Source organism: Thalassophryne amazonica, chromosome 6 (genome assembly GCF_902500255.1).
Source record: "Thalassophryne amazonica chromosome 6, fThaAma1.1, whole genome shotgun sequence".
NCBI classification, from domain to species: domain Eukaryota; kingdom Metazoa; phylum Chordata; class Actinopteri; order Batrachoidiformes; family Batrachoididae; genus Thalassophryne; species Thalassophryne amazonica.
The window spans coordinates 25,607,527-25,624,121 of NC_047108.1; the positions used below are offsets into that span (position 1 = coordinate 25,607,527).

Consider the following 16,595-nt stretch of genomic DNA (forward strand, 5'->3'; position numbering starts at 1 on the left):
AGAGGCACTGTGAAGCAGCTTCTTCTCTCACGCGCGCACATGTGAACAATTAAAAGAAAAAAAAATGTCTGCAGGCAGTTAGTTCCTTTCTCTCCTCAAACTCTCTCATCACAGTTAAAAAAGGACATAACATCAAGTACAACTCCAGACATCTCCACATTTGCTCCACAACGGTTCGCTAGCGCGTGTGAACAATTAATTTGCGTGCATCTCTTGGTCAAAGGAGGAAAGATAAACTATAGCAGAACTCAGAGTGCAGCCCTGCAGCTCAGCACAACAACTAGAAGAGAAGTCAGAGTGCACAGTCTGTCTGCAGCCAAACTGTGCACTCTGACTTCTCTGTGCAGAGAACCTGCAGGCTGCGTTCTCACCTCCTCTCTGCCCCCTGCTGTGTGCACCTGACGTCATGACACCACAGGAAGCAACTGGGAGCAGACCCGGTGTGAAAGGGGCTTTACATCCATCGCAAAAGCATTTTATGTGACTGGAACTTTTTTGTCTGTGACTGTGTTCTTCAGAGTGCTGCAACAGTGACTGTCAGGGACTCTCCTAAATCGACAACAGTCTTACCTCTGTGTGACGAGGGCTTTCAACAAAGACAATTTTATATCAGATTTCAGGAAATTTATTGCAGCCTTCAGGTGAAAGTGACATCAATGACAGCAATAAGAGTCACACTAAAGCGTCACACTAAAATGTACTTTGTGCTCAGTACAGAAATGTTGTCCAGTTGTTACACATGGAGACATTTGTTCTCAATGAAACAAGTACAATGTAAACATCTCGTTAAAATCTTTACTAGGGTTGGGTATCGGGAACCGGTTCTTTTCGGGTATCCTTAAGAAATGATTTAATCCACCAACATCAATAGCTTTTTTGCTTAACGATCCCCTTATCGGTCCTTCAGAGCGGCCATTGTTTTTGAGGGTGTTTGTCAGGAAAATGATCATTTCTCTACACTGATTACAGACCCTGCAGCAGGTCTGTAATCAACTGTTTCTGCAGCGCAGCTTTGCTTTGAACCTTGAACCAATGGAGCAGTGCTTCGATCTGCTGCTTCGTTGGTTTTTTGTTTTGCTCCTCTTCAGAAGTGGCAACTCTGCTTTTATCCCCTCTCAAAGCCATTAAAATATGTCAATCATGAGTCACTTTTGTGCAGATTAAAGTGACTAATTGGGACACTTGTCTTGTTGCAGAAAAGCAACGAGAATTGTCCTCCGTTCCGTTGCTCCAAACACTGCGCCTCTCTCTGCTGAGTCGAGTCCGCTTGGAATTTATAACTTCAAAGCGAATCGCCATTTAAATCAAATGACACCTCTTTCCAAATGTTGTAATACAAACAATAAACTGCAATCGATCAAAATGTTTTGGTTTTTTTTCCCCTCCCAAAATGAGACGTCCTGCGCTGATGTGCAGCAGCCCAAGACTGTATGGCTGCAGATTCCAGAAGCCAGCTGAGTTCAGCTCAGATGTATGGACAGACAATGTCTGAAAGGAAATGCTTTTGACAAAAACTACAGATTTTGTTTATTTCTATTTATGCCCAGAGATCAAGTATCCAGTGACCAATTTCATATTTATTTACTTTAAGACTCAATAAAATGTTGTTGCCATAGAAAACCTGTAAAGCCTACTTTTAGTACACAGAAAATTCACAGGAGGTATCAATAAGGGAATCAATAAAGAATTGGATCGATAAGTGGAATCGATAATGGTATCAATATCAATAAAATCTTATCAATACCCATCCCTAGTCTTTACATATGTCCGAGATTTACAATGAATGTGTTTTTTAGTGTCTACATGGAGGCGGCAGCGTTGTGACTGCTGACACAGTAATCTCTTAAGCACATCAACACCCAGGTTTCAAATGTACAAAACAGATGTATTCATAACCCACTAAATTTAGTTTTGTTCTTTATAAAGGGGAGGTGATGGTCTAGTGGTTAAGGTGTTGGGCTTGAGTCTAGAAGATCATGGGTTCAAATCCCCACCTGACTGGAAAATCACTAAGGGCCCTTGGGCAAGGTCTTTAATCCCCTATTGCTCCCGGTGTGTAGTGAGCGCCTTGTATGGCAGCACCCTGAATGTGAGTAATAATTGTAAAGCGCTTTGAGCGTCTGATGCAGATGGAAAAGCGCTATATAAATGCAGTCCATTTACCATTTATTTACCATAAATGTCATTGCAGGTGCAAACCTCACCAATTAGCAGGTTCAACAGCCAAAATTTTGCATACTCGGGTGGACACACCACAAATTACATAAGCATGAAGACAGAGGTGGGACGAAGTCATTGTCAAGTCATTCTCAGGTCATCAATCTGCAAATCCCAAGTCAAGTCTCAAGTCAGCTTACAAACAATTGGTGGTCATTATGACTTGAGACTTAATTTGGGACTTGCTGATTCATGAACTGAGAGTGACTTGATGGTGACTTTATCCCACCTCTGCATGAAGACATGCTAAATGAAAAATATGCATGATAAAGTGCGTTGGAAAGATGCAATCCTTGGTATGTACCATTAGTAAATCAATATGTGCGTGTTTTGCAGGAGTTATAGTGTTTGTTCACAGTTTAGCACATGCAAATCTTGAGTAAATCAGGCTCAAAGTGCCAAAGTGTGCACACAGTTACTGGAGTACCAGTCATTCCCCACAGCATCTTGAGGTGAATGACTGCTGCTCCTCCTCCACCCCATCCATCCATCCATCCTCCTCCTCAGACCTCCCCCCCTATTCCATTAGTACTATGCAATGGCCAGCCCCAATTTTGATGCTCCACACCTGTAAACTTAGGGTGGAAGAAACCCAGTGGGAAATATGTTACAAACCAGTATACTTAAAATTATGTGTTTACATTAGCTTTGACTTTTATCTGAAATTTTTACTTTCAATTCCATGTCATTTCAGTTTGATGAGTGAAGATGAGCACTGAGGCACATCTATGTATGTACAGGCAGTGTGTGCATTAGGAACCCACCTACATAAGGTGTATCCAAGTACTGTGCCGTGTAAATAGCATAAAACTGTACATTCAGCTTTAGACCACATTTTCGGTGGTCTGGGGAGCAATTACTTCCTGCTGCCTCACAATACCCATGTGCCAGCACTACACCTGATCTAAACACATGTTAACACCAAAACACCCATAAGTGTAGAGATGAGTAGGCAAGCACACTTTCTATTTAAAGAAGATGGGCGCTGCCACCTGGACATAAAAACTACAACTGCATTGGTCAAGAAGTGGCAATGCTTCTATGATGATTTTTTTTTATTTTTTTGGATTGGTATTTTGGTATTTTGTTAGAAGGACTGTAATACCTTGAAGAGGATGACCTCTGGTTTACTGATGAAAGGCGGCCCTTTCAGCTCTTTTCCACACATTTTTCTGGCAGATGTGTTGAGCTTTCTACTGGTCATCACACCCTCCTTTTTTTCTTTTGAAGGCAGGAATTTACTCTTCACATTTTGGAGTTTCTGGAAGAATAACAATGAAACAGCTGTGAAAATCATTTAAAAAAAATTGTTTAAACTTCTACCGTGATGAGAAGTTAAATTCAGGGAAGTTTTCTGGAAGTACGATAAAGTCAGGTTCTTAAGTATTTGGACAGTAAGTTACATATTTGAAATTATGCCTTTGTACATCACCAGAATGCAGATGAAATGAAAGGTGCATGCGTCCTGTAGACTTTTAGCTTTAATTTAAAGGAAGTTAGACAAAAATCCCCTATTAACCATGTAGGAATTTGTCTCCTGAAGAGCTGGCACACTTCATCCACACAGATCTTCAGAGCTGGTGGGGGAAGGGGGAGCAGTGGTGGGCTAGAACAATGGGTGGCATTTGGGGGGGTGTCATGGGTATGCAGGACAGCTTCTCAAATCTGCAGTAGAACACATTCAGCTCCTTTGCCATTTTTTGACTTGCTGCAGAGTGGGATGATGGGCTCCTGTAGCTGGTGATGTCATCCAGACCACGTCACACTGAGAAGAAGTCGTTGGCTGAGAAGTGATTTTTCAGATTCTCTGAGCAGCCCTTCTTTGCAACTTTGATTTCCTTTGTCAGTGTGTTCCTGGCCTGGTTGTACAGGAGTCTGTCCCCACTGTTGAATGCATCCTCCTTGATTCGTCAAAGCTGTCCCAGTTTGTGGGTGAGCCAGAGTTTGTTTTCATTTTATGTGCAGACAGTTTTAGTCAGCACACACAAGTCCTCATAAAAGTTGGTGTAACAGGTCACAGTGTCAGTTAATTCATCCAGGTTTGATGCAGCAGCTTTACAAACAGTCCAATCAGTGCAGTCAATGAAGGACTGTAGTTCCTGCTTTACCTCAGAGATCTATCTTCTCACAGTTTTAACCATGTTTCACACATTTATACTTCTGCCTGCAGGTAGGGAGGAGATGAACCATGCAGTGGTCGAACAGTCCTAAAGCTGCACATGAGACAGAGTGATATGCATCCTTTATGGCAGTATAACAATGATTCAAAATATTTGTGTCTCTGGTGGAATACGTAGCATGTTGTTTAAATTTTGGGAGCTCACATCTGAGGTTAGCTCTGCTGAAGACCCTCAAAACAATGAGCAGAGAGTCTGGGTGATTATGTTCCACGCTGGTCATCTGGTCAGCCAGGTTTCTCAACACCTCCTTAACATAGGCCTGTTGTGGAATGTAGACACTGACTAGAATAAATGAGGAACACTCTGAGTGAAATGGTTTGCAGTTTATTAAAATAGATTCCAAGCGAGGGCTGCATGACTTCTTCAACACTGTAACATCTGTACACCAACTTTCACTGATATAGAAGCAGATTTTGCCTCCTCTTGTTTTCCCCGTTTGGTCCATGTCATGGGCCATTCAATGAAGGTGAAAGTCCAGCAGATGAAGCGTTGAGTCCAGGATGTGCTCACTGAGCCAAGTTTCAGTGAAGCACAGGGCGGCAGAGCTGCAGATGTCTGAGTGCTTCCTGGTGAGGCAAAGCAGCTCATCCATTTTGTTGGAGAGGGAGCACACATATAACAAGTGGATAGATGGAAGCGCAGTGTGGAACCCCCACTGACGCAGCTTAACAAGCACAAAAGCACATTTGCCGCGCCTGGGTCTCTGGTACATCCCAGTGAGAGCTGCTGCGCCTCCAACCAAAAGTTTGGTAAAAGTGAATACAGGTGGAGGTGAAAAAGATTGTCCAATGGAATCTCTTGTGCTTAAGAGTTCCTCCCGTGTGAAATAAACTGACGGGTTACAAAAGATGCTACAAACACAAAAACAAGAAAAACAGCAGAGCATCGTCTATCCACAGCATGATCTTAAAAAAATGCTCATTCACTCTCTGACAGGTCTTGTTTTTCATTCTGTTGGGTGTGATGTCATCCTCCTCAGCAAAGTGAACATGAGGGGAGTCTGTCACACATCCTGTACATCCTGTCCAACCTCACATACTTCTCTGCCACTCCAGACTTCGTCATACAATACGCAATACCACTCTTTTCTTGGTACCCTGTCATTAGCTTTCTGTAAATCCACAAACACATGATTTAACTCCTGGCCTTCTCAACATTTCTACAACATTCCCAGAGCAAACCTTGCATCTGTTGTGGTCTTGTCATGAAACCATACTCATGCTCATAGATCTTCATCTGTTTTTGCAGTCTAGCTTTCTTTACTCTTTCCCATAATTTCAAGTTGCAGCTTATCAACTTGATGTCTCTAGTTAATGCAGCTCTGCATGTCACCCTTATTCTTGACACCAAATCTACCCACCACCTTCTTGTCATCTCTGTTGCCTTCATGAACACACCCATTTAAGTCCATTCCAATCACAATTACCTGTGGGGCATATGCACTGATGACCATCATTATCACCCTTTCAATTTCCAACTTCACACTCAGAATCCTGTCAGACACCAGTTTAACCTCTAACACACAATTAATATACTCTTCCTTGAGAATGAATGCAACACCATTTCTTCTCACATGTACACCATGATACATTAGTCTGAACCCACCTCCAATGTTCCTCGCCTTTCTTCCTTGGTCTTTTGTATTATATCATTATTATTATTATTCACATTTTGCTTGAACAATTGACAGTAGAGAAGATGAGAAGTACAGTTTAATGAGGTCATCAGACATTTCTGGAGGAACAGGCACTACTTCCACTTGACTTGACACTTGCTCACTTGTAGGACTGTGCTCATTGAGGCCTCAAAAGCACCAATTCAATGAGAGGTGATAGCTGTCATCCCACATTTCAAGTATGTGGAAAATAAGGTGGTGAGACAGACAGAGAAATCACTACTGTACCACTAAGCTTGAAACACTACCAATGACTCACCCTGGCGGCATTTTCAGTAAGACTTCAATGTAACAAAAAATATTCATGTGAGCCATGCCCTGTGGTCAAGAAATGATGTGTGTAATAATATGCACTTTTATTGATTTTGCGTCACTGTTTTCTATATGCGTGGATAGCACTGACAAAATGCAATCCTGACTTTAAATTTTTCAAGTTTTCTGACATACTCATAATGTACTGCACCAGAAGAGTAACTGTAGATACACTTTTCAATGTTTGAATCTGAACTGTATGTTAAAGGGCTGACAACACACAGTACATACATATCAATCTGAGGCAAATGAGATGATTCGGCTGGAGGCAAGACAGTTGTCTGAAAACACTGGCAGCATACTTTCAAAGACAATATGGATTTTGAAATTCCCAAACAATGTATGTATGGAATAAATTTTGTTCACGTCAGTATTGATACAAGAAAGTGTGACTGATGGTGAGACACACACATGTACTAATGGAGTGCTTTATTAGATCCTCTTCTGGTTTGAAGGACGGAGGAGGATAATAATCGAACGAGCAGGCTATATTTCTTCAGATATTACTGTCCCTCTACCTCAGTAATGATTATAAAGAGGGAAGGCTGTGGTCTAGTGGTTAAGCATTGGGCTTCAGACCAGAGGATCCTCAGTTCATGACCCAGCCAGATCAGAAAATCACTAAGGGCCCTTGGGAAAGGTCCTTAATCCCCTAGTTGCTCTTGGGGTGTAGTGAGCGCCATGCATGCCAGCACCCTGACATCAGTGTGTGACTGCTTCTATGTGAATGGGTGAATGTGAGACATCATTGTAAATCACATTGAGCATCTGATGCAGATGGAAAAGTGCTATATAAATGCAGTCTATTTAAAGTAGCTGCTAGCATTATTTATTATAATTATTATTAGGGTAGCACAGTGACTTACAACCCCAATTCCAATGAAGCTGGGACATTGTGAAAAATGTAAATAAAAACAGAATGATTTGCAAATCCTCTTCAACCTATATTCAATTGAATACACCACAAAGACAAGATATTTAATGTTCAAACTGATAAACTTTGTTGTTTTTGTGCAAATATTTGGTCAGTTTGAAATGGATGCCTGCAACACGTTTCAAAAAAGCTGGGACAGTGGTATGTTTACTACTGTGTTACATCACCTTTCCTTCTAACAACACTCAATAAGCATTTGGGAACCGAAAACACTAATTGTTGAAGCTTTGTAGGTGGAATTCTTTCCCATTCTTGCTCGTTGGGCGACTTCAGTTGTTCAACAGTCCAGGGTCTCCATTGTCGTATTTTGCGCTTCATAATGTGCCACACATTTTCAATGGGTGACAGGTCTGGACTGCAGGCAGGCCAGTCTAGTACCCGCACGCTTTTACTACCAAGCTATGCTGTTGTAACACGAGCAGAGTGTGACTTGGCATTGTCTTGCTGAAATAAGCAGGGACATCCCTGAAAAAGACGTTGCTTGGATGGCAGCATGTGTTGCTCCAAAACCTGGATGTATCTTTCAGCACTGATGGTGCCATCACAGATGTGTAAGTTGCCCATGCCATGGGCACTAACAAACCCCATACCATCACAGATACTGGCTTTTAAACTTTGCGCTGGTAACAATCTGGATGGTCTTTTTCCTCTTTTGTCCGGAGGACACAATGTCCATGATTTCCAAAAACAATGTGAAATGTGGACTCATCAGACCACAGCAAACTTTTCCACTTTGTGTCTGTCCATTTCAAATGAGCTTAGGCCCAGAGAAGGTGGTGGCGTTTCTGGATGTTGTTGATGTATGGGTTTCGCTTTGTATGGTAGAGTTTTAATTTGCACTTGTAGATGTAGCGACGAACTGTGTTAACTGACAATGGTTCGCTAAAGTGTTCCTGAGCCCACACGGTAAGATCCTTTACACAATGATGTCGGTTTTTAATGCAGTGCCACCTGAGGGACAGAAGGTCACGGGCATTCAATGTTGGTTTTTGGCCTTGCCACTTACATGTAGAAAGTTCTCCAGATTCTCTGAATCTTCTGATTATATTATGGACTGTAGATGCTGGAATCCCTAAATTCCTTGCAATTGAAGTTGAGAAAGATTGTTCTTAAACTGTTGGACTATTTTTCATGCAGTTGCTCACAAAGTGGTGATCCTTGCCCCATCTTTGCTTGTGAATGGTTGAGCCTTTTGGGGATGCTCCTTTTATAACCAATCATGACACTCACTCCAATTAGGTGTTCTATGAGCATTCATCAACTTTCCCAGTCTTTTGTTGCCCCGTCCCAACTTTTTTGAAATGTGTTGCAGGCATCCATTTCAAACTGACCAAATCATTTGCAAATCATTGTATTCTGTTTTTATTTACAGTTTACACAACATCCCAACTTCAATGGAATTAGGGTTGTAGGTAAAGAAGTGTAGGGTGGGCAAGACCTTGTATGACCTGGGTGAGATAAATGAAGCCCAAACATCCCCCCACCTCAGAGTTCCCAAACTAACAGCTCATCTTGGTTCTGGTGTTTTATTAAATTATATTTTTGGGGACACGATGGTGATTTTCATGAAGGGTGGCTTGTGTGTTTTAAAAATTATGACCGTTGTATTTTCTCATTAATTGAGAATTGTGGATTGATTGTGGATTGACCAGACCGAACACAATCAAGCTACTGATAGCTGCTAATAGTGCTAACACCGCCAGCATGCAAAATTAAACAACATGAAAATTCCTCTTGATGGAAATACAGAGCCCAGACTTCTTAGATGATCCGTTTGGATGAAGCCACACAGCAAGCCATATTATTACAGATACTGTATCTGTAATAAAATGCTTTAAAAGAACAGTCATCCACAACTATGCAGCCATGGCTAGCAGGCCTGCAGAGCTCTGGACGTAGCTCAGTGGCACACACTTGCCAATGCCCCTAATTATTCAACAACTTTATGGCTTAAAACATCTTAAATTAATAAATTATATATATATATATAATAAAACAAAACAAAACAAAAATTCACCCTCATGTAGGTGTCATGGAGGGGGAACTAGCTATAGAGACCAAAACCATTTTTTGCATGTAAACATGTTTATTTCTGCTCTAAAGTTGGACATTTTAACATGGGCTTCAATAGGAACCTACTTTCTTTTGGAGTCACCTCAAGCAGTCATTCAAAAAACTGTTCCTGGTGGGCTCACTTTTAACAGGTGGAGGTTGGAACTTGCTTAAAAACACATATATAATTTCTACACTTCACTGTTTCTTTGCAGGTAATTAAATCTTTTTTTAATGCAATAAAAATATTCACAAACCCGCTGTGCCTGCTGTGGACGTGACAAGTTTAATTAATTTTAGCAGTTAGCAGGTATATGGTTTTGGATGTTAGTGGCTGACATTTTCATTTTACCTCGGACTTTTGGTCCCATAGTCCAGAAAACTCAGGCTCAGCCAAGCTGTCACCAAAGCCCTGGCATTCTTCTTCCTGTTGTACAGCTTCCTCCAAGTCCTCAAGGTCAGAGGTCACTGAGGAAGCACTGCTGGTGCCACTGTACTCTCTAATCACCTACTCAAGCACACAAAAAGGTGGGAATAAACAGACATACTGTAGTATAAATGCTCAAGGGTGACTGGCAGACTCACGAGTGTGACGTTGGTGTCTGTGGCGTGCGGTGGGGTGGGCTCTGGACTGTACAGGAGCTTCTCTCTTGTCTTCTCCAGATATGGGACTCTGTCAGTGAAGGCATGCTTAGGCAGAGGTGCCTCATGCCTGTTTCTCCTCTTCAGCAGCTGTTCCTCCTGAAGGATTTTTCCAACAATCTCCACCTTCTTTGACTTCTGCCGCTCCGTGAATTCCCTGAGAAAGGCAATCGAACAACACTGCATTATACAGAAATGGGGTCATGTATTCCTCATCTCGCTGTGAGAGAAAACACCCACACATCACTGCAGGGAGTAGGAGTGGAGGACATGCATGTGGGAGAGAAAAGGAGAAGACGCACTCTTTTTTTCGATTTAACTCCTCCTGTTGTTTCTGTTGGTATATATGCGTTATGCTGTTGATTCCTTGGGCCTGCAGAGACTGTCTCAGTGCACTCTGTTGCTGCTCTTTCTTCTGGGCATTTGTTTTGGCTTTGCTCTGTTGGGTCCGTATGCTCTCCTAAAAAACACCAAGAAATTAATGACAATAAATTATGACAATAATTGCTGATCATTTGAACTATAAATATTAAAAGTAAGCAGTTTTTCATTATTTTTCAAAGGTTTAAGGAATGTAGATGTGACCTAAAACCTTTACACAGTAGAGTAAGGACTATAGAAGACTTGCAATAATTAAATGATTAATCCATCTAGCTTCTGTACCCGCTTACTCCAATTAATGGTACGGGGGGGGGGGGCTGGAGCCTGTCCTAGCAGTCATTGGGTGTGAGGCGGGGTACACTCTGGACAGGATGCCTGTCTATCGCAGGGCCACATACAGACAGACAAACACATTCACACACCTACGGTCAATTTAAAGTTTCCAGTCCACCTAACATGCATATCTTTGGATGTGGGAGGAAGCCGGAGCAAACACAGGCAGTGCATGCAACACAGAAAGTCCAGGTGGGAAGCAATCCCACAACCTTGCAGTGCAAACCACTAAGCTACAGTGCTGCACTGATTAATCAATTTATTAAATGAGTCACCAACTCTGATTTAAGCTTCTTAAATGTGAATATCTTCTGGTTTCTTTATTCCTGAATAGGTGTGGGTTGTGGACAAAACAAGATCTTTGAAGATGTCATCTTGTGCTTTGATAAACACTGACCAATATTTTTCACCATTTTCTAGCATTTTATGGACCAAACAACAAACAGATTAATCCAAAAATAATCAACAGATTAAGTTATAAAGAAAATAATTATTTGCAGCCCTATAAAATATGTAACCACCCTGATGTGCGCTGGCTTAGTCGTGAGGTGTTTTTTTGTTGTGCGCCATGAGTAAAGTAAAGTAAGTCCCTCCGGCTGCTCCCTTGTTTGCACTCGGGGTCGCCACAGCAAATCCATGGTGGATCTGCATGTTGAATTGGCACAGGTTTTACGCCGGATGCCCTTCCTGACGCAACTCCACATTACATGGAGAAATGTGGCAGGGGTGGGATTTGAACCCGGAACCTTCTGCACTGAAACCAAGCGCATTAACAACTTGGCTGCCACCCCTGCCATAAAAATATATATATATAAAAGTATAAAAATAAAAAAAATTGGATATTACTGTCTGTCACAGGGCAGATGGATTGATAAAACTTGCACAATGTTGTAAAAAAGAATGCTTTGTGATAGGCATTTTACAAACTTGGCAACGATCGCAATTACAGAGTACAGTACTAACAACCCCCCACCCCCTCCACATGACGAAATCTGCAGAATTCCATGGATCCGCAGAGTTTTCACAGACCTGGTTTTTAGATGTGGGAGGAAGCTGGGGCACTCGGAGGGAACCCATGCAAACATGGGAAGAACATGCAAACTCCACACAGAAAGGCCATAGGTGGGAACTGATCCCATGACCTTCGAGCTGTGAGGCAACAGTGCAAATCACTAAGCCAACATGCTGCCTAGGTAAAACACTGTAATCCATCTAATAAAAAAAAATTAGATTCATTGATTAATTCAAAAAAAAAAATCTGTTACAAAAATGGAGGGACTACAGTATGAAGGAAATTGGCTGCAATTCCAAAATGATAAATGCAACATTTCTGTTAATTAAAGCTGAAAATCTATACTACAATCACATCTTGACTGTTTCATTTCAGTTCCATTGTGACAGTGTACAGAGGCCAAAATCCACTGTCCAAGTACTTGTGGACCTGACTATTTGAGTGGAATGTAGCACATTTAAATTGGAATACAACATTTAACAACTGTTAACCGCACATCTGTCACTCTCCCAATAATATTCCATGCATGGGTATGCCCATTTAAAAAAAACAAAAACAAAACAACAACAAAAAACATGCATCATGATCCTGAAAATCTGTTGAAGATGGAGCCCAGTATACAGCAAGTTCACACCTTTTGCACATCATAATACTTTGTTGCATTTTACGAGTTTAATCCAGAAGGCGAACCTCCCTTTTATATATGGGTCTTAAAGCATTCTTTATAAGTAACTGTTATGTGATTATGAATTATTTTATCATGCATAACAGAAAAAGCGGCCATGGCTCTTCATAATAAGTAAGAGCAGCTCTTGTATACCGCTCAAACAGTAGTAAACTAAGGGTAACCGAAGGCTGACATTACCTTTCAGTGTGCTTCAAAATCACTGCAGAAAGATGCTGTCGCTCACCTGAGTCGCTGCTATGTTAGACTTCAATGACTGTATTGCTTGGATCTTCTTTTGTATCAATTCTTTGCTCTTTTGCTCTTCTTCAGCCTTTTGACGATGTACCCTAATTGAGAAAGGGGCAGTGACACAAACGTGTTAATACTGGTTAGGATTTGGATGATTATGTGATCTGTGTTCATGTACAACTCAGAAAATGGAAGAGTGACAATTCACAAATAATTACCATATACAAAAATACAGACACCTAAGACATCAATATTTGGTTTAGCTAAACTATAAATCATCATACTTTACATTTTGAAAGCAAAACTGTCAATATTCATCCAAAACATAATGTGGTGACATAGTTAGGCCTTCAACAAAGTTGGATGTTTGTATTTCCAAATACGGTTTTAGAAAATAAAAGACAAGCTTCAGTGAATATCTCCTAATTTTTTCCTAAAGTAATCAAGGCAACACTAAGCTAATTAAACACCATGATACAAATTACTGTCGGGGGATGCTCGGCACACTACTGTGCATTTTTGTTACCTTGTAAGGGTCTCTTTCAAGTACTTGGCAGCTTTGTTCCGGTTTACTTGTACCTCTTGGATTTTCTTTTGATAGTCATCCTCTGCTTTCTCCAGCATGGCAGGTTCTTTCCTATCAAAACACACAGACAAGCTGACAAGTTATCAACCTCTACATGGCTGCAACCTCACTATTTTCTCATCATGATTCAGGCTTCTCATTAGGCATAATGCAGACCAAAAAAACCAAAACAAAACAAACAAAAACCCAGATGTTTTACAAGTATATTATCACAATTTAACACAATAAATAAAAACATCACAAATTTGTTTTATCTTATAATTCAACATGTTTGTTTGTGAAAAAGATAACTTAAAAATTATGGATTTGCTTCATACTTGGTGGAAATATTACTTGGATAGATATCTAGAGGTGATTAGATTTTGGAGTAGTTTGGTCAAAGGTCAAGGTAAAGGAAAACATGGTGAGAAAAAACTTCCACGAGCTGCTCTTTGCACCAGAAGCTGGTTCACTGTGTCTCATTAATTAAGCAGCTCAGTTACCACAAGCATCCTGTTTGAACGCGAGGAAATTATCCCACGAATCACACACACACCAAAAAATAATGTTAAAATTACTACGTTTTGCCTTGTGTTGCGACCGTGTGTGTGTGCGTGTGTGTGTGCGTGTGAGCGCGACACCGTGTGCGCACGCCGTGCTCCTCCAATATTTACATGCATAAATGGAAGAAGTTCGGATCCACCAGGACTCTTCCTAGAGCTGGCTGCCCGTCTAAACTGAGTGGTCAGGGTCAAGAGCCTTACTCAGGGAGGTGACCAAGAACCTGATGGTGACTCTGTCAGAGTACCAGCATTCCTCTGTGAAGAGAGGAGAACCTTCAAGAAGAACAACCATCTCTGCAGCAATCTACTAATCAGGCCTGTATGGTAGAGTGGCCAGACGGAAGCTACTCCTTAGTAAAAGGCACATGGCAGCCCATCTGGAGTTTGCCAAAAGGCACCTGAAGGACTCTCAGACCATGAGAAACAAACCTCTCTGGTCTGTTGAGACAGAGATTGAACTCTTTGGCGTGAATGCCAGGTGTCATGTTAGGAGGAAACCTTGCACCATCCCAACAGTGAAGCATGGTGGTGGCAGCACCATGCTGTGGGGATGTTTTTCACATCCCCACGTTTACATCCTGGATGTAAACCTGCTAAAAAGCGCACTTGACCTCAGACTGGTAAGACGCTTCATTTTTCAGCAAGACAGTGACTCTAAGCACACAGCCAAGATATCAAGGATTGGCTTCAGGACAACTCTGTGAATGTCCTTGAGTGGCTCAGCAAGAGCCCAGACCTGAATCTGATTGAGCATCTCTGGAGAAATCTGAAAATAGTTGTGCTCTGACGCTCCCCATCCTACCTGATGGAGGTTGAGAGGTGCTGCAAAGAGGAATGGGAAAAACTGCCCAAAGATAGGTGCACCAAGCTTGTGGTGTCATATTCAAGAAAACCTGAGGCTGGAATTGATGCAAAAGGTACATCAACAAAGTATTGGGCAAAGGCTGTGAATCCTTATGCACATGTGATTCCTTAGGTCTTTATTACATCCACCAAGTGTTGTGTGGGCCGCTGAAGAGGAGGTACTGCTGGCCCACCACCACCAGAGGGCGCCCTGCTTGGAGTGCGGGCTCCAAGCACGAGAGGGCGCCAGACCCAGAGGAAGTGACAGCTGTCACTCATCACACCAGCTGTCACTCATCTACACCAGTACTTAAGCCGGACTGCAACTCCACCTCCCCGCCGAGAAATCGACTACCGAGAGGTATTTTCTCTGCTATCTGACACTTTGTGTGTACTAAACCAGATCTCTCTTGCAGCCTTATTCTTGTGGACGTTGCCTTATCCGGGACTTCGGCGTGTGGCATGACGACGACGACTGCGCCACACTCTCTGAACAGATAAGTGGTTAGACAAGAGCTGCACGAGTGTGTGATTCGGAGGTGGAGGTTCTCCTCCTGACTGTGTACAGAGTGGAGGCTCTCGCCGCCAGGGTGGAAGCGCACGACCAGGGCGCTGCTGCAGCTCCTCCTCTGGCTGGTCCTGGGCCTGTATCAGACGTACCACTGGTCGTTCAACGAACCCCCCCACCGTCCCCTGAAGCATACATAAGCCCTCCGGAACCGTACGGGGGCTGTGTCGAGACGTGCGCGGACTTCCTCATGCAGTGTTCGCTCGTCTTTTCACAGCGCCCTGTCATGTACGCATCAGACGCTAGCCGGGTAGCTTATGTTATTAATCTGCTTCGAGGAGAGGCACGCGCATGGGCTACGGCGCTTTGGGAGCAGAACTCACGGCTCCTAACGTCTTATACTGGGTTTGTACGGGAGTTCAAACAAGTGTTTGATCATCCCAACAGAGGCGAGACCGCTTCAAACGTGCTGCTGTCGATGAGACAGGGGCGCCGTAGCGCAGCCGAGTATGCAGTCGAGTATGCAGTCGACTTCCGCATCGCGGCAGCGAGGTCCGGCTGGAATAACGTTGCGCTCCGCGCCGCCTTTATAAGTGGGCTGTCCCCGGTCCTTAAGGAGCACCTACTGGCTAAGGAGGAACCGCGGGATTTTGACGGGCTTGTCGATTTGGTTATACGCTTAGACAACCGTTTGAATGAGCATCGTCGGGAGCAGGCCGGGGGGCGTGACCGGGCACGAGCCGTCCCTCCCCCTTCCGGTTCCGACAAGGTGACGTCGTCCCCACGCTTCACTGCCAGAGAGCCCCGTGTGGCTACAGCTCCCCCTGCTGAGGAGGCTATGGACACGAGCAGGGCAAAAGTAAGATCAAATGTCAGACAAAGGAGACTGGCCCTCGGGGAGTGTTTTGTCTGCGGCTCTTGTGAGCACATGCAGAGGGACTGCCCTGAACGGTCAAACTACAACGCCCGTCCTTAGACACTGGGCTAAGGGTGGGCCATAACACACACGCGGAAAGACCCCGCAGATCGGCACGAATCCCAGTAACAATCCTTTGTGAGGAGTTAACCCTTCACGCCCCAGCACTGATAGACACGGGGTCAGAAGGGAATCTGCTGGACAGCAGATGGGCAAAGGAAGTAGGGCTCCCTCTGGTGGCTCTGCCGGCACCAGTGCAGGTGCGAGCACTAGATGGCACCCTGCTTCCATTAATCACACATCAGACACAACCAGTGACCTTGGTTGTGTCTGGGAATCACAGGGAGGAGATAGTGTTCCATGTAACACCGTCTACCTCCCGAGTGATTCTGGGTTTTCCATGGATGGTGAAGCACAATCCCCGGGTCGATTGGCCATCCGGGGTTGTGACGCAGTGGAGCGAAACCTGCCACCGGGAGTGTTTAGGATCCTCGGTTCCCCCCGGCACTACAGCTAATGAGGAGGTCAAAGTCCCCCTCAATCTAT

The 16,595-nt window shown here is 43.3% G+C and overlaps 1 protein-coding gene across 1 annotated transcript in view; it reads right to left on the minus strand.

Moving 5' to 3' along the window:
- Positions 1 to 16,595, minus strand: part of cfap74 (cilia and flagella associated protein 74) — a 434,220-nt gene that overhangs the window by 342,717 nt on the left and 74,908 nt on the right. The window contains 6 exon segments of the mRNA XM_034171458.1: positions 3,323 to 3,478; positions 9,723 to 9,878; positions 9,956 to 10,169; positions 10,315 to 10,472; positions 12,650 to 12,752; positions 13,181 to 13,291. Of these exon segments, the coding sequence (XP_034027349.1) occupies positions 3,323 to 3,478; positions 9,723 to 9,878; positions 9,956 to 10,169; positions 10,315 to 10,472; positions 12,650 to 12,752; positions 13,181 to 13,291 (898 nt within the window).